Source organism: Rhamphochromis sp. 'chilingali' (assembly GCF_963969265.1).
Source record: "Rhamphochromis sp. 'chilingali' genome assembly, contig: SCAFFOLD_82, whole genome shotgun sequence".
Lineage (NCBI taxonomy): Eukaryota > Metazoa > Chordata > Actinopteri > Cichliformes > Cichlidae > Rhamphochromis > Rhamphochromis sp. 'chilingali'.
This window is the reverse complement of record NW_027667083.1, coordinates 45,494-68,707: the sequence shown is the minus strand read 5'-3', so window position 1 is coordinate 68,707 and position 23,214 is coordinate 45,494. Positions and strand designations below refer to the sequence as shown.

The 23,214-nt window shown below is 38.2% G+C and overlaps 1 protein-coding gene across 1 annotated transcript; it reads right to left on the bottom strand.

Moving 5' to 3' along the window:
* Positions 1-3,138: 3,138 nt before the first annotated feature.
* On the bottom strand, positions 3,139-23,096 carry LOC308391456 (regulator of telomere elongation helicase 1-like). The gene is made up of 29 exons (XM_080908020.1): positions 22,964-23,096; positions 21,516-21,705; positions 20,563-20,656; positions 19,978-20,059; positions 18,508-18,568; positions 17,802-17,877; positions 16,378-16,462; positions 16,146-16,211; positions 15,247-15,403; positions 14,921-14,959; positions 14,759-14,831; positions 14,492-14,589; positions 14,308-14,363; positions 13,995-14,066; positions 13,704-13,785; positions 13,383-13,515; positions 11,852-11,965; positions 11,258-11,298; positions 10,667-10,752; positions 9,772-9,849; positions 9,544-9,621; positions 8,202-8,348; positions 7,927-8,042; positions 7,620-7,743; positions 6,974-7,139; positions 6,551-6,690; positions 4,718-4,928; positions 3,515-3,652; positions 3,139-3,398 (listed from the first exon to the last, which is right to left on the bottom strand). The coding sequence occupies exons 1-29, from the start codon at positions 23,063-23,065 to the stop codon at positions 3,385-3,387; spliced, it is 2,919 nt and encodes a 972-aa protein (XP_080764146.1). The 5' UTR covers positions 23,066-23,096; the 3' UTR covers positions 3,139-3,384.
* Between the last annotated feature and the right edge of the window lie 118 nt (positions 23,097-23,214).

Sequence of the window (23,214 nt, the reverse complement as noted above, 5' to 3'; positions counted from 1 at the left end):
ACGCAGAGTTCATGGTCCATGTTGTGTTACTTGTTGTTTGTGTGTGTGTGTGTCACCCGATGACCCCTGGCGCCGGAGCGTCTAGACTACATTAGAGATGTGTCACAGCAAAGAGCCGCACCTGCGCTCAAAGAGCGCACATACATAGAGGTGAGATGAGGATAAATGGATAGATGCGGTCCTTTTTCGAAGCTGAGCGCACAGTTGTATTTCCTGCACAATCACACACGAAGTGAGGCTGTGTTTATGCCGGTTATACCATGAATATACACCCTGCAGGCACCACTTGTTTGTCAAACTGTTTATGAAGCAAAAGTCACATTTCTGTTTATTTACAAAGCAAAAAGAAGGGGGGGAAAGAGGCGTAGGAGGGGGTGGAGCGTGCGCACTAGCATACCGGCGACGGCTGTTTCCTTTCACTAAAAGGAAAAAAATAATAAAATGTGTACTTCACGTTACGGTTGAAACTGGGTTTTTTTTTTTGTTTTTTTAATTTTTATTTTATAGAAACAATTTTTGCTCATAACCAATTGACAGGGGATTTCTTAAAATCACCCCGCAGTTCTTCAGCTGAGACACCTGAGTTAGAAAACACAAACACTGCAGCTGTCTTTAACTCGCGAGGGCAGTCATGGACGCAAGACCTGCGTCTCATCACTGTGTGCGTGCTTTATTTATACTTCTCTGTGTGTCTGTGTGTGTGTGTGTGTGTGTACAAATACAACAGAGTTATTCTAAGAATTCAGAGCTGAGGTTCCCCTTTTTCTAAATCTGCATGTTCTTACAGTAAGAGGAAGCTGTAAGTTGTTTATCATACAAGAGTTTCATGTCAAAAGTCACGTAGACATTTGCTTAGTGATAAATATTGTGTAAAGTGATAAATATTTTTTTGAAAACAAATTCTTTGAAGAAGTGTCCCTCACATCTTCCCACCTGCTTTCACTGCATAACAGCCCACCCTAGTGAGACAAGACCGAGTAAAAGAGCCTGAAAGGAGTTCAGAAGTGCCCTCAAGCACCAATTTTGCCCGCAGGCACCGCAAGATCCTTTGTTTTTCACAAAGATAACTGCTAGACTCCACGTACAGTGGTGAAGATGAAAATTTGCCACAGACCACAGCCACAGTCACGGTGTGACAAATAAAGCCAATAATTATTTCCCAGTTTGTTTGTTTTGTCATCAAATTGAGAAAATGTGTGTTTAATGAACTATTTGTACAATATAACATATATCAATAGGAGTACAAAAGGTCACAAAGGTCAAATAGTATTCTCAAGTGTAAGCTCAGTAATGGTCAAAATATTGCGTTTTTGTGACTGAAACTCATTCATGCATTTGTGTCATCACGCTTAGATTACTGTAATTCCCTGTTTACTAGCTTGGATAAATCATCTCTCTCTCGCCTCCAGACAATACAAAACGCAGCAGCCAGACTACTAACTCGCTCTACCAAGCGTGTTCACATCACTCCCATCTTATATTCTTTACATTGGCTCCCAATAGAGTTTAGAATTCGCTTTAAAATTCTTGTTTAAACATACAGAGCACTAAACGGCTCCAGATTACTTATCCAAGCTTCTTTTAAAATACACTGCTGCTCGTCATCTCCGCTCACAGACTCAGAGTCTCTTAGTTGTTCCCCGTACACGACTGAAGACAAAAGGGGACAGAGCCTTTCAGTCTGTTGCACCAAGGCTGTGGAACAGTTTACCACTACCACTACGTTTGCTTGACTCTGTGGATTCTTTTAAAAAACAGTTAAAAACTCTTCTGTTCAAACAAGCCTTTTGTTGATCTACATTTTATATTTTTTACACTAATTACATTTGATCTTTTACATTGTATATAATGTCTATTGATTTTATTGTTTATTTTAATATTTGTGTACAGCGCTTTGTGAATGTCTGTCTGTGAAAAGCGCTTAATAAATAAAGTTTACTTACTTACTTAGCCTGCAGTTCAGAAATTTAACCATTAGATGGAGTCATTGCCAAAGCAATGTCACTTTGAATTGGAGCATCACTGGGCTGACACTCACATTACAGAGGCAGACCAAAACACACACGATTAAAATAATGTATATAAACGTGGAGAGAGATAGAGGAGAAAAAAGCAACAAACTCCACATACAACATCCAAGTTGGAAAAAGCTGGGGAGTAGTCAGTGGTATCACATGTCCCCCCAAAGTCTGTTTTCAAGCATATCTAAATAGGCTTGTGACAGGGCCATTCTGTGTCATTCTGATCAATCCTGCAGTGCTGACTCAGTTGGCAGATGTGTGGTTGTTCTCACTATGCTACTCCCACAGGCCTCCCCTCTCCTCTTCCTCCTCCTCGTTGCCATTCCCTGATGAGTTGCATCCACAGGAATCTTGATCAGAGCGCCAGGGATTGGTCTTTTGAAGCTCTCAGGGTCCCCCTGTGATTTTACTTAGTTCTTCTTTCCCTGCTCTTCCTTTGGTTAATATGTTGAGGTTTGACACATCTCCAGCCCTTCTTGTTTTTGTGCTTGAAGTAGTCCAGGGAGGCACAGAGTCCTCGTGGAAACTTTTGATGTCCATCTCAGAGTGATGACATTGTACAAAGCTTTCCTTTCGTCTTGTTTTCTATAGGGTCATGCTGCTTATGCACAATGCAACCACCAAAAGGCAGCACTTGGCTGGATCTATATAAATTGCTAGAAAAACAGCAATAGTGCTCACCTCTACATGCTTCATGTTGTAAGTTGACAGTCCATGTTGATGCTGAATAGTGGCCTTAATGTGTAGATTATATAATTACTTAACTGAAATGTCCACTACAGGTTTATGTAGTTAGAGTTGGCAATCTTTCTTACAGAACATTTACTATGACTGATGTTAGTAGTCCTGTGTTTGTCCGTTATATGTCGTATGTAGCACCAGGGTCTCAGAGGAACGCTGTCTCACTTCACTCTGTACTGTAACACTATACATGGTTGAAATTAAAATAAAAGCCACTTGAATTGCCTTGTTACCTGAGATTACAGTTTACAGTTAAGCAACATATTCATTTGTAATTTATGGACCTTTTTTTTTTATACAGTAGTGATCATGTTTTGAATGTTGATTCCAAGACAGCTTTTGTCTGTTTGGCTTTTTGTAATTTTAATTGTCTTTCCAATTTGCCAGAACACTTCTCCACAATCACTGTCCACATATACATACATACGTTCATAAGAACACAACTCTGAAGCCAAGCTGAGGTACGGGAGTCACTGAATGGCTGGTTTATTTTATTGAACGTTGAAAACATTTTTGTAAAGTTGTCCTCAAATGACAAGTCATCTTCTCTGCTGGAATAGGAGACATCCTGGAAGAGGTGATACGCCAGTCTGACATCTTCCACCCAAATGTCATCTCCAAACTACTTGGACTTGTCTGTGAGTAGATACACCACAAACTATAATATGACATCCACAGCAGGCATTTAACTAAAATTTAACTTGATCTGTTCGCACAAGAGCACTAAGTAAATATCAGATAATGTTTCTTACCGTTCTGCAGCATTACTGTATTCTTCCTATCCTTGGACAGAGTGTGATCAGGTTTGTATCCACAGCCCTGCCTTGCCATCTTCTGGCAATTTTCATCAAACCTCTTTTTGTGGTGTGGGCGAACAAAGTGGTAGAGGCCTGTGACACAAGGCAGCAATAGCAATCAACTACAAACTGTTTTAGCAATATTCCACTAACACACTGTTATATTGGTGCGAAATTATGACTTTGACATTGTTATTAGTATTGTGTAAATGTCTGATAATGAATACAGGTATATTCAGTTTTTTAAAAGTAACATTGGTTGAGGGGTTCCTAAGCTATTGTGAAAAACTGGGCAAACTACAAAGAACGCAATGATCCTATCCACAGTACATAGTTTCATTACGTATACATATTATGGTAGAGAAATCAATTTAAGAAAAGACTGGAAATTCATATTGACCAACTATGATCTGCACTGTATCCAAACATGCCAGTTCATCCAAGTTGAGGTGGGCAAGCCATGGTCAACATGTATGAAGGCTGAAATTAAATATGGTGATGTCGATGGGACAATTTAGGAAATCACTGACTGCAAGAGATTTTTACCCAGTTATTAAAAACAATCCATGTTAACAATTATCCTGGTTTGTAGTGCCGACGTGGGAAATTTTTCTATTTTGTTTTACTATTGTGATAGGTATGAATGTGCAATTACAATAAAGAGTTCTCTCTCTATCTTGAATTAAAGCTCATTTCATCTTTACCATTTGGACAAAACACAACTTTTACAATTTTGTACTGTGCATGACCAAGTTGAAAATCAAAATCCCTGCTTGTTTCAATAAGTCAATGCATTCTGCACATATTTCAACTATTTTGCTGGCGTGAGATTTTAAATAAACAAATTAATATTAAAAAAATAATAATTTAAAATATTTCATTCAATTCGAAAGAGTTGAAAAAAAGATAATGACTTTAATGGATTTGTAAATAAGTGAATTGGTTAGACACATTTTACCTAGAGAGTAATATGAACTACTCGTAAATCTAGAAAACGTGTTCCGAGTTCAGACCTGTGCAAAGCAGGTATACTTCATAGATGTAGGTGAGAGAGCGTACTCTCATGCCTCCAGTGAGTATATTGTCATTCTTAAAGTCTCAGTGTTAACCAAGTGAGGTATTTTTGCAGCTATTAATTTATGACAGCAGAAGATTTACCATGTAGGAGATTCTGAGTATTAGTGTCTTTGCCTAAAAATGCGGTTTCAGTCAGCAGGTGATTCAGGTCATCAGTCTTTTCGTAGGTGTGCAGCGCCCGTATGATGCGGTGACAGCAGACCTCACTCAGGGACTTCTTCATGTCCGCCAGGAATGTCTTAGCCCTGCTGGGTTTACGTTCTTGAGACAAATCCTCAGGGACACCCAGCTTCTTCAATGACATTAGAAGAAACAAAATCTGAGCAGCATAAACTTTTTTACCACTATTTTACAAGTACAGAAATCAATCAAAAACTAAGTATACTTCCAGCTCTCAAGACTGTCTTCCACGTGCTTACATCTCTCACTACAATTCACAATGTTGTCTGAGAACATCACAGTCCATGGAGACTACTGCCTGACCTCATCTGTCAACCATTAGTACTGCAAACAAAAGTGGCCCAGATCAGATCCCCATCTGTCATTCCTACTGCACACCTACTCATGTATCTGGCTCTTACTCTGACTTATTTCTGCAGTACCATATTTCCTTTCTTGGCATGCTACCATGTGAGGTCCAAAAAGACACAATGCGAATACTTCTGACCTTCTCTATATACCAGATTAGGCTTAACATTATGAACCCTAACAGCTGAAGTGAAGAAGATTGATTCTCTCTTCATCATGGTACCTGTCTTGGTTTATATTAATTTCCAGTTTGCAATGGTCAGTATCTATCAAAAGTGGTTCAAGAAAGAAAGTGTGTGAACCAGCGACAGGGTCATGGGTGGCCAAGGCTCACTAATGAGTAAAAACTGGCCTATGTGTACTAATCAAAAAAAGCGACTGTGGCTAAAACTGCTAAAAAAGTCTTGGTTGATTCTGATAGAAAGCTGTCAGAATACAGAGTGGATCACATATAAGTATGGGGCTACATAGCTTCAGACCAGTCAGGGTGATCATGCTAAGCCCTGTCCACTGCCAATAATAGGTAATTAGAATTGAATTATTTTTTTGGGTCATATTAATGACCCTCTCAAATGCCTTTTTGTGTGGCATGGTGCAGCTAGAGAACCATAAACAGATGCAGCATGTGAGCACACTTTCAATGGAGCCACAGTAGAAGATGATCATTACTTGGATGTTACTTTGAGATGTAAATTTTGCATAAACATTGTTGCAGATCATGCACACCCTTTCATGGAAATAGTATTCCATGATGGCTAAGCAAGATAATGTAAAATACGTTCAAAAATGTTTTGAGGAACACAACTCTGGCTGCAAACATATTGGTGCCAGATAACCCAGACGACCTTCAGAGGTCTTTTGGACTGTTTCGGAAAGTAAGGACAACCAACACAATATTAGGAAAATAGTTATAACGTTATACCATACTGGCATACTTCTCTGTTAACACTCAATGCAAAAAACAAATCTAGTTTTCGTGCCTTAGCATACCTGAAACAGATTGGTATATATGCACCAAGAATATATATCTTCCTTAGCTGCTGGTATATCTCATCTACTTTATCCTGCTGTAGTTACTATAGTTCTGCACATCCTAAATAACTGTACCAATATCCTTCTTCTCTGAGCGATACTCTCACTTTCCAAGACTATGTTAAACAATCTGGTTAAATTTTCACTGCTCTCCCTCCTATACATCTCCATACCTCCACAGGTATGTCATTTGTACCAACTGCCTTTCCAATTTTCATCCTCTTCAAAATCTATAGTAATCCCCCCTCACACATACACACAGACACACACACACAATTACTCACACACTTTGTCTGTTACTCATGATGTGAATTAGTACTTCTTACACTGTGACAATGTCAGAAAATGATCTACCTTTTGCTCTCGCATGTCCTCTTCAATGGTATTGCTGGCTTGCTCCAAAGCATCCAGCAAGTTGAGTGGTCTCCTGTTATTGTGCAGCACCTCATACTGATTAAGGAAATTGGCCATGTCATTGGCTCCATTCTTCTCATCTGATCACAAAAAAATAATCAAGGACTCACATTGGGGCAGCTGTACATTTTAAAACTAATATTTGCATTTCTGTAGGTTTCGGTTTAACTGGCTTTTAGTCACTTCAATTTATACCATTTATTATTGAACTCATTGTTTCTAATGTAGTTTTTCTCCATTTAAACTCAATGAATTGTAAAGACATTCTAGTGAAATATATCTGGTATAGCAAAAGCACACCTTGATCTTTAATATGCTAAAACGAAACATAGCAAAACATCAAACCACATCCATTGTACTAACTGAGTCTCCTCCTCTTCAAGCTGGGAAGGTATGTGTCCAACACCTTGGCCTTCTGGGTGTGAGAAGTTTGCAAGTAGCGGCGAGAAGTGGAACTGGAGGACTGAGTGTCTCGTGAACACTCAGTCTCGTGGTTGTGTGCTGGAGCCTTCTTCCCAACCACAGGCCTCTTAAATGTTTAATGCACACACTGTCAGTAGAAGCTGACCAACTGACCTGCAAACAACTTTCATAAAAGCGTCTACACATTTTACTGCACATGCAATGATATGATATGTTAGCCGATATTTATTATTAAAAGAATCCGACAACAAAGGTTGGCATGGTGTTACAAAAACCCATAACTCTAACTTTATTATAAAAAAACTGGCAGAAAAAACTAGAAATCAAAGTTCATTAAAAGTATATTTTGGCGAGATAAATAGTGCCATAGACATTAATGAAAATACTCAAGGTAAATATTCACATTTTTAACTACTCTGGATTTTTTTTGTTTTAAATCACAACTCAAGTTTCCTATCTTTTCAGAGCTTAAAAAACCTACCCACAAATCTGGATTACCAACAGTACTATTAGCTGGTTCCTTAACAAAACTGAATAATGAAAGAATTTGCAGCATTGTATGAACTGTGCAGGTGCGACTACCCACCATTTTTTGTGCAGTCCTGAAGAACTGAGAGACATCACGGACGACCTTGCCAAAGGTGTCATAGAGGCGCACATAAGACCTCACCCATGATGGAAGCATGGCCCGGGTATCAGCATTTTTAAATCTGTTGGGAAACTTTTCATTTTAGTTTAAGAATACTTTTTTACATTTTCAATTAATAAGGTGAACTAAGCACTTAATTGAGAATTTTTTAAATGTGAAGCTTCGGAGACACTGTCTGGTATAGTGGAGAATGTTCCCTCTTGTATGATGTTACTTAATTAAGTAAACGTGGTCTATATCTGACCTCTGATCACACAAGAAGATCGCTCCATAGTCTTCCTTGTGACGAATCACTCTACCAATGGCCTGATTCACAGCTCTGAAAGCCTGCTGTCTGTACCAGTCTTGCCCTGATAAGTACTGTTCACACACACACACACACACACACACACACACACACACACACACACACACACACACACACACACACACACACACACACAGAAATCCAACTACCGTTATACGACCAAGCAATCCTTTAGTGTACCTCAATAGTTAATTTTGTTGATTTTCTTTCACCTTTTGTCCTACAGAATTCTTTTGATTCATCTCATCCAAAAATTGCATTTTCAGGACAACGCGAGGGTCTTTTTTTGGAGGGAAAGGAAGGCCAGTAATGATGACACCCCGACCAAACATGTCTGCAAAATCCAGACCCTCGCTCGCCTAAGACAAGAAGATATAATTACATAGCAGCTTTGAGAGAAAGTTTTTGTGTAACCCTACATTAAAATGAAAGAGAATCCTAACTCCATATCTACGTTTTCTTAAATGTTTATCCAATTAGTCACAGCCATCATAGAAAAAGAGGTAGGTTGCAAAATGGAAAAACAGCATAAAACGGTTAACAAAGAGAGATATTCATGTCACAAAAATGAACAGTCATTCCCAAAACATTGTATGGTAATACACTTGTAAACAAAAGAAAAAAAATTGCCTGATGTTGACACAAGAGGACAAGGGTACCAAAGATATGACATGTCCTTTGAATATCATATACAATTGTGATCAGAAGTTTATGAACACTCATCATGGGTATGAATGTCATGATTATTTTGGGCTTCTAATGATTTCTTTCAACTGCTCTTTTTCCAGGTTGAAATGGTTTTACAGCATTCATCTATTATGACTTGAACATTATTGGATGCACTACTTTAAATTAATTGAGATTTTATATTAATCGCACAGGGTCAAAGGCATATAAATAAACTCAAATATCAACAGACATCCACTTAAATCTTTCATAAGGTCTTTGTCTTTCAAATTGATGAGGTCAAGGCCATTAAACTCATCAGTGATTGTGATTTATTACAGCTGGAAGTTTCTCTTTGCAAGCATAAAAAGGACAAATATTCAGAACAACATGAAAGTCCAAGGAACTCAGTTTATGTAAATTGGGAAGGTCTCTTGGAACCATTCTGAACTGCAATTCCAAGATCATTAGTTCAAACAACTTCAATTAAATACAAGATATTCAAATGACTCACTACTTTACCATGCTCTGAAGGGGGGGACTCTAGGATATCAACAACTACAACATTTGCAGGTGTCCACATAGATAAGCCAAATGATTTCTGGAGAACAGTTTTTTGGACCGAGAAAAACAATGATCGAGTTGTTGTCCACAATTACAAGGTGTGTTTGGACGAGTAAAAGTGAGGGCTTAACACCTAACAACACTGCACCAACTATCAAGTATGGTACAGATGGATGATTTGTACGAACATTCATGATCATGATGATTGTATGTAAACTTCTGATCACAACTGTATACCCACACTATACAGCAAAAGTTGGAGCTGAAACATGACAACAGAAAACATTGTAGGACTTTTGCAGAGTCCATGGACAGCCTCCTCACCTTCCCTCGACACACACCAAAGAAGGCTCCTCCTTTGGATCGGGGATCATTGACTTTGGTGTAATAACCATCAATGACCTAGGAATAGACAGAAAGAAGCTCAATTTCTTTCAAATCTTTAGATTTTTATAACTATAAAAAGCTTAGGATATTTCTTCAGATGTGAAATGTTTAAAGAGGGGTTCACAGCCGAGTGATAAGACACCTAAAATATAAATAAATACTAACTTCATTAAAGGTGCCCTTCTCTGTAGGTTCAACAAACATGGGCTTTAACTTCTCAATGCGGTTTGCATGTCCAGTAGCCTGGTGATAACACATATACACACGCAGGAAATTACTTTATACAGTAACATCTTAGATTGTTATAAATGATTAAATTGACTGTGGAGTACCTCACTTAAAAAGAAAGAAAGAAAGAAATGAGTTCATACTGGTTAAAAGGCTTTTTACTTTTAATTATTACATTTATATTTTGATATCTTTACATGCTATTTTTTAAAATATGCACACTGTACCCTTACGCACCCTGATGGCTCCCCGCCCCACCAGCTTATCGTTGTGGAGGGGTTTGTATGTCCCAGGTATCCCAGAGGCTAAATTGTGAGGGGGCTATTTGCCCCGTGGTAGGGTCACCCATGGCAAACTGGTCCTGGTTGAGGGGCCACACAAAGAGCGATTTAAAAGGCCCCTGGTAATAGAACGTCAAAGGAACAGTTCCTACTACCCGGGACAGGGTTACCAGGGAGAATGCTGGACAGACCACGTGAACGTAAGGGTATAGTTAGAAGTCCACAAAACTTCTCAAAGTTTTGTGGACTTTGAGAAGTTTTGTGGACTTTGAGAAGGGTGTCTGGCCCATTGCTCCGGGCCATTCGATCCGTATACGACTGTTGCAAAAGCTCGTCTGCATGGCCCATCATCCACTGGAAACAATAGCAGAGTTGTCTGTATATTAAATTTCCATTAAATGTATTTCTAATTTGCTAGACAATACAAAATATAATTCATGGAGAAAGAGAACACAAAACATAAACGTGACTAGAAAAGCTAAAAAAAAAAAAAAAAAAAAAACCCAAACCCTTATGGTTTTCCACAGGTGATTCTGCTGAATTACACTTACCCTCCAGAATTCCAATGTTTTTTCCATTGAAGGAAAGGAAGGGAAAAATACTAAGAGTCCATGAGGAACCAGACGACTCAGGTTGGCTGAGAAAAGAACACAGGTTACAAAACTGTATCACAATCAAAACCAAGGTAACAATTAAGTTTAAAATCCAGGCATCTGTGAAAATAGAATTTATGAAATTTAACAGAGTTAAAAGTTAGCAGAGAGTTAGCTTGCTAGTTTCCACCTAAACATAGTACGCCATGTTCTGATCGAGAGATTTCTAAAAAAAAACATTACAACATACAGCCGAAGGATGGACGCTAACTTTTTTTTTTTAAAATGGGCTTGTTCAGATTGAATAGAACAAGATAAAAGCCTTAAAATGTGTTAAAAACACAACAGCCTCAATAAATGCAGAGTAGTTTGGGCCCGGAAACTGGGTTCAGGTACGTCATCACTTAATGAAAAAGATAATAAGCAATATGAAATAACCATGAAGATCAGAGCATTAAGTTAACAGTGTTGCTGATGTCAGTAAGAAAAAAAAATCTCCTTAGAAACAGCAAAACCAAACAATTTCAATACTGTATATTGTGATCTTACCAACAGTGTTGCCTAAAGATGCCATGTTTTCAGGAACAAACCTGTGACAGAAATTTAAAGTTTGAGTTTAGCAATCAAGTAAAAACTTCACAGTCAGAACCAATGTAGGTATATATTAGTTCTGTCAGCGTTCACACGTTAATCTGGCGTTAACAGGCTTAAACGCGTTAAGGCAGTCATCACAATTAACATGAAAAATATTTTAACGCACTCAATCCATCTGGAGTGCAGAATATAAAACAGTATGATTGGTGGGGTGTTCTTTCTAATACTTATCTTGCAATACAAAGTGCATAGAAAAGACTGTTTTCTTGAATTAGTATTATATAAAAATTAACTAAAGTCTTACATACACATAAAAGGATTTAACTTGACTTTATAATAAATCAAAACATGAGAAAAAAATATCGTTACACAACGATAATTGATTCCAGAAGTCAGAAAAACTAGCAAATAAATGAGCAAATTATAAGTTTTGCCATGCACCTTAATTTGTATTTAGGCATATGGCAAAACATATTTCATTTCAAACAACTGCAAATTTCCAAAGTGACCTGTTAGAAAGTAATCATATGCTAAAAAAAGAATACTGACCTTCGATCAAACGCTGAACTTAAGGGCACTCCATCTGGGCCTTGTGCAATGACGCCCACAAAGATCTGGTCGCGCTCAATCACATGGCTGTTCTCCAGACATACTGGGAATTCTCTGTAAGAGGAGGAGCAGAAACTCACTGTGATCAAGTTTTAGGTTTACCCCGCTGTCCATGCAGCAAACAAAAGTTTACTAGTAATGCTACTTCATATGATACTTCATGATGAATTTCTATTCAGTGAAGGACAGAAAAATTGGAGGTTACAACATTTTCAAAAAGCATTACACTTACAGAAAACCATATATGTTAGATGTATTAGACAGAATTTTTTGAAAATGTAAAGATAAAATGCCGCAAATTCATCGGCATGTGTCATACTGACTAACTCCACTCTCAAGAATCCTGCCCATATTTACAAGCTGCTACACTCGTCACTTTAAATAACATCAAGGTCAATTGGCATTCTCTTTCGAGGATGCCAATGTTCACATTTTGGACAGAGAGGACAGATGGTTTGAAAGAGGAGTGAAAGAAGCCATCTATGTCCACTGTGAGCGACCATCTTTGAACAGAGGCGGGGTTTACGACACCAACTCTCTGCCATCTATAATCCAGTTTTGAGATCCTTCCCAGACGCCTTAACGCCCACTCACATCCTGGGCCATCTGACCTCAGGAATTCGCATGATAAGGTGGGGCCAGGTTTCACAATGAACACACCCGAAACTCTGGCTGATTGGGACCCACACCCAGTTTCCCACCTTGGCTCAGGCGACTAGAGGATCATCAGGGGGTCCTTTTGTCCCTCTGTGGGGGGAAACTCCCACTAGGTTTATATCTGGGACTCTCCACCATTTGACCTTAGAACTGAAGAAGCTTCTCGGATGAGAGGTGAAACGTCTTCAAGCAACTTAAAGAAGTCCAGACGCTTTCCTTTGCAAGCTCCTTTGACCATCAAGGTCAATTTAACTCTTTCAACTGTAACTTGTAAATTTAAATTGTTATTGATCCTTTTACTTTAGTCATAAAGTGTGTATTTGTTTCTTACTCTTCTTATATTTATTGTTAGTCATTTGCACTGCATGGAATTGGAGCCTCATCGTCTTGTCTCGCTATATACTACACTGTATATAGCAGAGATGACAATGCCTTTGGATGCTAACAAATTGTTAGAGGATTACATAGATCTGTGTATTGTCAGAATCATTCTGATTTATTCATAGACCATGTCAAACAAGTTCTCCTGGCTATAAAATGAATCATTAACTTTTATGTTGAGCATCGTTCAATTGCTAGAAAAATCAAATAATGAACAGAAGATTTAAATTATGAGATAGTGAACAGTTTCTACATCAAACAGCAGTTCACTGTAGAAAGGGTTTAATTCTTCTGTTCAATGTTCAGACTAAACAGGTATAAAGGTGATTGTTTTTTTTTTGTTGTTTTTTTTATTTTAAAGTAGTTGCTACTCAAGCTGGTGTGGGAAAAATGTAATTGTGCAGCAGGGCAGTCAGAGTGACAGCTAACTTACATTCTCATCTCAGATGTGAAAGAAGACAGGGGCGATAGGGTACCACTTGTCAGAATGATGCAGCGAATGCCTTGATTCACCAGATCTTGCATACTGAAGGCCGGAGAGAAGCACCAGTAACTCAGAATATTTCCTGCAATTTCCAGAGAAACACATCACATTTACCTGTAGTACGAATCTTTCATACACTAATAACGATTGAAACTATAACTTTTAACAGGGTTCACACTCTAGCGGAAATATATAAATGGTATTAATAAAATTCATTCTGTCAATGTGGATCCATGTAACACAACAATGCATCAGGTTGTGCACCGTTACCTTGCTTTTTTGATGAACCTGAAGCCCACATATCAACACTATGTTTTTTTGAGTGAATGCTGGTGTCCCGATGGATATGAACCTGAGCCGAACAAATGACAGAAGCTCATAATTAGTTATTTAATTTCCAAGATTTCTTTTTAAATTTAATATACCGGAACAATGGTGATAGTTGTGGCAAAGATATGCTACTTTTAGCTGGTTCCAATATGAACACGAATTGTATCCCCCCCCCCCCCCCCCAAAAAAAAAAAATTAAAAAAAAAAATTCCATTGACTTAATGAACACACCTTGAAATGAGCCGTGTTGGTTTCCATCTGGTGTAGTTTCTCCTTTTCTGACGGTTCACCACAAAATACCAGCTGAAATAACAAAACAAAGGGGAACCTTCAAACATGCCACAAGGTGATTAAATAACTACTCTTTATACAACGAAGAGTAATGAATTCTATAATTTTATTGACTGTCCTCAATCAAATCTGTTAGGCCACACAAATAATATGGGACCAATGCATATTAATTTTCACTCAAAAAGACAAAAATCCCCCCCCCCAAAAAAAGTTTAATATTGACCAAATTCTTTAATAGCCATACAAAGTGTACCTGTATGATATCAGAAAGCTTCTGGAGTCCACTAGTATTGAGAAATATTCCTGGCTCTGAGGAGAAACATGCATTAAACAGGTCATTTGTTAATTAGTTGCACTGATCGGTATAATAAAACCAGCCAATGTTACAAATGATAAATGATGTGATAATGTGTCTAAGCCAAAATATGATGCCTTACGTTGTGCCAGGTATCCAATGATGTGCTCCAGAGCTTCATAGACTGCTGTCTTGCTGCTGAAGGTCAGATTAGCTTTTTCGAACACCTCATAGATGAAGCTAAGACACAACATAGAGACATGCAGTGCTTATTAGGTTTATTATAACAGTTAAGATTCAGAATCATTCTCTCAGCAGCTTTAAGTGAGAACCCGCACTACGGTTAAGGTACTAACTACAGAGACATTCTATGACCACACTTTATTTGTTCTACCATGCTGTCACCTACATTCCAGGTTTGGTAATGCCTTGATCACTTGGATCATAGGCATCAATGGCAGCTTCCAGATCCAGTAGTATCTCTGTTAAAGCAGAAAATAAGTTTTGAAAATTAACTCTTGTCACAAACCAACAGGACGACTGACTCCGCAACACTTTAATAAATACTTACGTTTGATTTTTGCAATGGTGGACAAACCTAATTTGAAACCTAAAACAAAAAAAGAAAATATTAAAAGACGTGCAGCTGACAATCCTTTACTTGCTTTACAAAACAACAAAAAATTATTACTATTAATAATTTAATAAGGCCAAGGCTAAACTAAGGCTAATAAAGTTAGTGAAGACTTAAAAGGTAGAAGTAAATCCAAACTTATACAAGTATACAAGTAGCCCAAAATGCCATGAAATTTATACATAACTATACTATATTCCATGGAAAACTCTTTTAGAAACATGTATATAACCTGAGAAATTGAGACAAGTAGGTTTTCTTACCAGAAGCGGAGGTTTCTCCATGAAAGTCTACATTCACAGAGTCTCTGTGGCTGATTTCTTTAGACTGCTCCACAAGCAGCCTGTCCACAGCATTAATGGCTGAGGCTACATCGTAGGGAGTGAGATCAAATGATGTTGATTCTTCACATGTCTTTTCCTGCAAATAAAAGAAGTAAAATTTCCCGGAGGGATTAATAAAGTTTTATCTAATCTAATATAATATAAACATTGCTACCCCAAATTGAAAGGTCTGCAAACGTTCTCTTCATGTTTGAAAATGGAATATGTATCAGCCTATAAATAATAGTGATCGCACCACATTGTGTTTTATTTATTACAAATTGTTTGTAAAGCTTAAGTAACTGGAAATTTTAATACATTTCACTTCAACTATTATGGCATGATGATGACATTAGTACTTTAGTATGCCCAAGAGTACATTTCATACAGGAGTTTGAATTTATGTTTTTTAGGTTCTTTAATTAATAAAAGAAAATATTTGTTCATGTTTAAATACTGTACACTGAGCATTTTGTGAAATTGTAGATCTACTGTAATCAATCACTTGTAATGCACAGTAATGACATGGGATTTATTAAAAAATGCATTTTTTTGTGAAGCTATGCTGTTCAATATCTGGCTTGCAAAAGGATAGTTCATTAATGTGAATTTGTGCATGTACTTGTATTTCTCTACACTAAAACAAAAGGAAAATCTGGAAGCATTTGTTTTAATATGTGCTTAGGGTTTGAGCAGCCCAGCGGTCTTTATTTAGGCTCTATGTGGCATACAAGTTAAAATGAATTTGAAAGCCTTAGTAGTGGGTCACTTCTGGTCTTCGAAGCTTTAATTTAGTTTACTTAGTGAATACATTTAACAAAGGAAAGATATAACCATACCACATTGTGAGCCTCGTCAAAGATAACCACAGCTCCATTCAGGTCGATACTGAGTGCCTTACGGCTCTGTGGAATGGAAAGACGGAGAGAGCGAGAGAGTGGCAGTTGAATATTAGGATTCATGGAAATTGGAAATGACAGTGCCAATCATAACACTAAAGTCTCTTTCAATGCTCAATTATGGTCACATATATCATCCTGAGATGTAATGAGGATGGATGACTGAGCTCACCTTTGGATCTAGCAGGTAGTTGTATGGCATAAAAATGACATCTGCTTCTTGTTTCAGTGAACGAGAGAGGTAGTAAGGACAGACTCTGTGGAAAAATGTGCAAATCCGAAATCAAATACATGAACTTCAAACAAAAACAGACCCATCCTGATAGCTGGGTCTAAGTGTAGCCAGGCCTATATAACATCTTACATCCTGCTACTGTGTGTTGGATAGTCTCCGGGGAGCCATTGCACACTCTGCAGTTTCGGTCCTGTGCGCTATGGTTGACTCCTGGCTTTATTGAAGTGGTGCTTAGGGCCTATTGTTGTGGTGCCACAATCAGAGCCTCTGTGCTGTCCTTTAAGCCAGCCTTTGCTAGTTGCCATGTCAATGGTGCGTGTGCTAGAGGGATTGTGCATGACAATTCCTTATCATGTATTTGAGTCACCCAAGCAGCTCATCTCGGGTGGCCCATCTTGCTAGTGTCTTCATGGATGCTGAGGGTTTCATCCTGAACTCACTAATCACCTTGCCTCTTTCTATTGGTTGGGGTGCTGGAGTTTGGGTGAAGATCTCTATAAACTGTGAGGACACCGTATGTCCTGATATCAGTAGCCTATATAAGGTGTCAGTGGCCATTTTATTATTTCGGCTATGGTACACCCAGGTACTTTTAGATTGTTGATTTGACCACTCTTATTTATTTTTGTTTTCGACCTCTGATGGATTTCTTTGGGTTTTTTCAGCATTATGATGTTTCTCCTTCAATTGTATTGATATGACTTTGGTCCTTGTATTGAAAGTTTTAGTGAACTGATACAAAATACAAATTCAACACTTTGATCAACTCTAGATCTTTTTTCTGCTTAATTTGTCATGAAATGATGAAAGACCAGTCCTTACCTGGCCATGAAACTGTCTATCAGTCAGTTATCCAACTACTTTTAAACTGCTAAAAATAGAGGACGATGCATTAAAAATGGCTGCAATTCCTAAATGGTTAACACCAAATATCTGTTAAGCCCCATTCATTTTGCAAGTCACTTAACCCACTCCACCCACTATAATGAAATGCCTCTATTTTGTAACATATTTATTGGGTCACCTCACTGTTCCAATCAAGAGTTCAGCTTAACTTTAAGTTGTGACCCATCTATAGATTACCTACAGGGGTTTCACACTGGCTACAGTTTTAAAGGGTTTTGCTGGACAGCGCTAAATAGCATCTTATACTGAAGTAAAGAGGATACTACTAATCAAGTGACTGATTAATAAAATACTATTTGATTCATTAGCTACTATTAAGACAATACTTTGGTGTCACACAGAGACATACCCACCTGCCAATGCTGATTATTTCTTACCAAAGTAAGAAAGTGCAGAACAGAGACTTATTAGTGAAACAGAAATTTACAAAAAAAAAGAACACATCAATTACACACCTCTGCTTGTTGCCAAATTGGACCAAATCCTCCACATCAAGGATAGAACTAACAAAGTCTCTATCAGTGCTCTTTTCTAGAAGAAAAAAAGAAGATCAAGCTTAAGATTGAGTATTTATAAGATAAATTGCTATAAATCACTGATGGAATAGAATAGAATAGATTAAACCTTTATATTCCCAGAAATTAGAAATTTGGGATGGTTACACAGCTCTTATAGCAAGACAGATATAAACACAAGTAGTCCTTTATACACAAGAAACCAAATTCATATGTGCAGATAAAAATTTACAGAGAGATGTATAAAAATGACACGTGTCAAGTTTCCTGTTTTCTATCAAATGGGGGATTTTTATATAAGTTATAGAACGGCGTCATAACAAGTTATTATAATTTGCTATCCTCGAAGTAACAAATGCATGGACCACATTCTCAACATAACAATTTTCATTCAAATTTTTACAGCCACTAAAAGCAGGCAGTAGACATTTCATTAATATCCACATTTTGGACATTCCTGGACTTCAAACTTCCTCACAGCAGTACGTGAGGCCAAGGTTGTGCGATACATAGAAAGTTATTAGTGTTGAATAATATAATATTTGAATGATATATGTAGTCTGTACAACACAAACAAAAAAGGTAAATTACATGCTTTTCTAGACTATTATGCTACACGGATATAGTCACTCTGTTAGACCATTACCTTCAAGTTTTTTGTAGTAGACACATGACCTGGTGGAAACTTTTCCTCTGCACATATGAACCTGAAAAACAAAAAAATTGATTCCACAATAAGACAAAAATCACTAACTATCTACCCATAACCCGTTACTTATCATTTTTTTTCCACCAGCTAGCTCATTGGCTCATTTTTAATAGTACACATACAGACATTAGAAAGGATAGCGTCACATATGTCTTTTATGCTTTATTCCACACACAGTTAGGTATTGCAAGTTATATGTAGACTGGCACACCCAGGCACCATAAATCACTGGAGAAGAGGAGACCCGTCTCTGACCTTTGGGACTGAGAGGGCCTGCGGGGGGAGGCCTTGGAAGGTGAATCTTCATGTGACTGTTACGTGAAAAACACGGTTGAGACACTCTTGTTGCAGATGAAATAACTATTTTTTGACATGCTGGTGAGGTCTTGTAAGATGCCCAAACCACCTCAACTGGCTCGTTTGAATGTGGAGGAGTAGCCTACTTTAAACTCTGAGAAAATTTACCCTGGATAGGTTTCCCTGTTTGACACTGAACAAGTATAACAAGTTGGTAGAGGCACTATTGGCACGCAGTAGAAAGACAACTACTAGCAAATGGCCTGAGCCCACCAAAATTAGAAAATTGTCATGATGTAATGTTGTAAATATTTAAAATGTAGAAGCAGTAGACACCTATTGCAGCATAACTAAGGGAGGATTCAGGGTCACTTGATCCAGCCCTCACTATACGCTTTAGAAAAGAGGAAGGTTTTAAGCATGATCATAGTCTCCGTCTCCTGAATCCAAACTGGAAGCTGGTTCCACAGAAGAGGGGCCTGAAAACTGAAGGCTCTGCCTCCCATTCTACTTTTAAATACTGTAGGAACAACAAGTAGGCCTGCAGGGTGAGAGCGAAGTGCTCTAATAGGGTGATATGGTACTACAAGGTCATTAAGATAAGATGGGGCCTGATTATTTAAGACCTTGTATGTGAGGAGCAGGATTTGGAATTCATGTAAAGGGGCTGGTGTGGTGGCCGTTGGTTTCATTGAGCTGCTTCCACAAAAATGAGGAATTCATCTTGCTCTCAGATATAATAAAGCTCCACCGTCTTGAACTAGAGCGGGCGATAGTAGTGCTTGTGTTCCTGAGATCTAATGCACACTGAAGGCACCACACCAACCAGAACCTGCAGCAGGTGGAGAACTGATTTTATAATGCTACTGTTGGCGGCTGACCAGAACAAGGATGAAGTTACTGTTTCGAGTGGAAGTCCAATAGAATACAGTTGGCACAACTGATTTTTGTTCTTTGTGAATGTAGTCAAACTTTAAGTAGATTTTCCTCCTTTTTTTCCAGCAGTGAGCTTGAAGAAATTCACTGTTTTGTGTTTAAAACAATTCATTAGACATAGCAGTTAAAACATCCCATTATATTTATATCTCTAATATTGCCTTTATAACTTACTTTGACGTGGTTGCTCTTCTGACACATGACGTCCTGGTTAATACACAACTGCTCTCTTGAGCCCATCACACACACCTTTGGGCTGAATCGAAAGAGACATGGGAGAACTGGTTTACCACAAATAGCCAAAAAAACCAGAACAGACAAAAGGTGCTGCACTCAGTAAGACTTCAAAATGATTATAGCTTATGTAATAACCCTTTAAAGCACCAGTAGTATTTGGTTAATTGGGACTTGTGTGTTGCTTTTTGAGATCTTTTAGCCTGTTAAACTTTGTCAGATACATTCTGTTATTAGGTTTCAGTTATCAGGCCTGAGTGTTTTTTTGTGAAACTGAACTCATTACACAACAAAACAAAATAAAAACGGTAGCTATTGTACCATTCCAGGATCAAATTCAGCTATACTAAAATGTATACTGTAAACCTGGTAATTAAAATTTGTATCTCCCTAGTATATACTAACAGTAGGGGTTTGGTGTCCTCATTACACCATGATCACAAAACCTATTAGAAATGTTGTTTTATATTGTGAATAGCTGTCATTCAGACAATCATGCATGATCAAAAAGTTAGAAATGCTTACCTGTATGAAGTGTTCTTTAACTCATTAATAACCTGTGTAAGCTGAGAATGTGTCCTCGTTGCATATATGATCTTGGGGACATCAGTGTAGTAGGCTTGACAACAATAAGAAAAGACAATTAGGGCTTTATACGTTGCTGAAAAAAATTAACTGAACACTTTTTAACATAGTATACCATCAAGTCAAACTTCTGGGATATTGGGCCTCATTTACTAACAGTGTATATGCGCAAATCTGTCTTTGAAGAAATTTGAGAATTTATGCAATGATCCAAAAGAACACAGACAATACAGTTTGAACAGATTAAACAGCTGAGCAATAAATATGCAAAAGTTGCAACATGATGTATATTCTAAACTTCTATATCAGCCTTCTGTCCAGATTGACATTTCTACAACAGCTGTTTTCCCAAAGCGAGAGACTGAGCACCTGCCACAGCTATTAGCTGTGCTACCACCTCATGGAGCCCCTGAACACCAAGCTGAGCAGCCTCCTACATCTCAACCATTCTTTGTACGATTTGAATGCATAGCTGAAACATGGGGATGACAACCCATCTTGACAGGGAATGGAAGAAGGACATCCTACCAAATATTGACTTACAACCTTGTTAGAGTAGTACAAATGCTGTCTTGAAATATGTAGAATATTTCCATGTATGTTTGGAAACATTACATGTTTGAGTGAATCGTTAAATCCTATTTTCCTAACAAAATATAAAGTGGTTTGAGTGCTCAAAAAGAGTAGAAAAGCACTATAGAAGAAGCAGTCAATTTACCATTTATCAAAATATAAAGAAATCAGTGCTAGCTCATTTTCTATTGCATAGCGATGTAAGCACACAGCATGTCTTCGTAGCTTATATCCTTTGCGTTTTTGTATATGTATCTGTTATTCTTCTTTGACAAGTAAAATTACAAATGACTCTTGATTTGCAGATGATACAAACATACATGGTTTGTCACCGTCAGCTGTCCCCCAGGAAGACATAGGTGTGTTTGGAAACATCTCCTGGCCCAGCCTCTCTGCCATCATACAGGTAGACATGGTGTCCTTGAAGTTCTCCCTCCAGGCCAGGGTGGCACACAGCAGGCACAAAGTCTTACCTGTGCCTGTTGGGCTCTCCAGAACCCCATTGACTTTCTGAAATAACCAGACAGGTAAAGATATACATCAAATAAAATAAAATAAAAAACAAACGGAGAAAACCCAAAAACACAAATTGTGATGGTAACAACATTAAAATATTAGAGACTTCCAGGTATTAGACTACGCTTTTATGAGCAAAGATTTGGCATTGTGGAGAAAGATCTCCCTTTTAGCAGAAAGAAATATCTAGCAGATCAGGTTCATAAAAGGGCAGATATCTGCACAGATCAGTTAAAAGGTAAGGTGAAAAATAAATAAATAAATAAAACAGCACAGCGTGTGTCAAGATCCATTAGGTGACAATTGTGTACAAGTTTGATCAAACTCTGACCAGCACTGTAGAAGTAGAAATTCTTGTGACTTGTGGCTGATATGTGGATATACACCTTGCAATTGCATAAACTGATCAGACCTTTGGCCAGATGTGTAGTGTGGTGAGAAGTAGAAAAAAACTATCAGAGAGAGTACACAACCACATGTTTAGTGCAAAACTGTCTCGGGAGCCTAACATAAGGATGGTTCAGGTTCAGTAAGCTTTCACTGCCAGAGCAAATATTTTATGATTGAAAAACATTGTAATCATTCATACACATGAAAAGGCAGATTTTTAAATCAGTTCTTGATTAAACATCGGGGGTATTTGAGCTGTTTGTCAGCTGTCAAGAGCCAGGGTAAACCCAAGACAAGTCAGCAGAGTGCTATTTATTGTATTACATAGAAACTGTAAAGAAATTCTAAGGACAGGTCAATGACATGAAGCCTCTTTTGTCATATGTTTTTTTCCCCATTATTATCATTATATTATGTGAAGCTACATTTTGGACAAGCAGACGTCAGACGGCTTGTCTTTCGGCAAATGGTAAGCATGGTGGCTTCATGGGGCTTTGGAGCGTGATGTCACGGGAGGGGGTGTGACTGCCGAAGTGCCATTTTAGCAGGCCAAACAAAGGGCTGAAGGAGCGAAAGCATCAGCAATGGCTCGCACTTAATGTGTTGTTGGTTGTTAAATCGCACGATCGGGAAGGGAATAAGCTGGAAAATCGGCTCTATTTTTATTCTTTCCCCACCTGGAAGCATCATGAGGGAGCTCGTGTATCAGATGTTACCAAAAGAAGTCATCTAGCCTGGATAGCAGCTGTGAGACGAGCTGATACTTGCAAGAAATGTGTCAACTCCAAAGCCCAGCAGCCATGACTACTCGGTATTGCCCCCATTTCCATCAACAGACATACACATGACAGTCGATTCTTACCTCCTGAAGACATTCGATTACTTTGTTCATGTATGCCTTCTGAGATTCATACGGAGAAAAGGGGAAATTCACTGTCACTCCCCTAAGAGTCAGCGAAGGCATCCTGTCCTCTGACGATTTGTAGAAAGCAGTTCCCAATCGCGCCCAGTTTTGTCAACGCCTACGTAAGGACGATCGCTATTGGCTGTCCAAGAAGTCGCGAGATAACTAATCCCATAATTTACTTAATTGGTCCTGCCTGAGCATTTGTA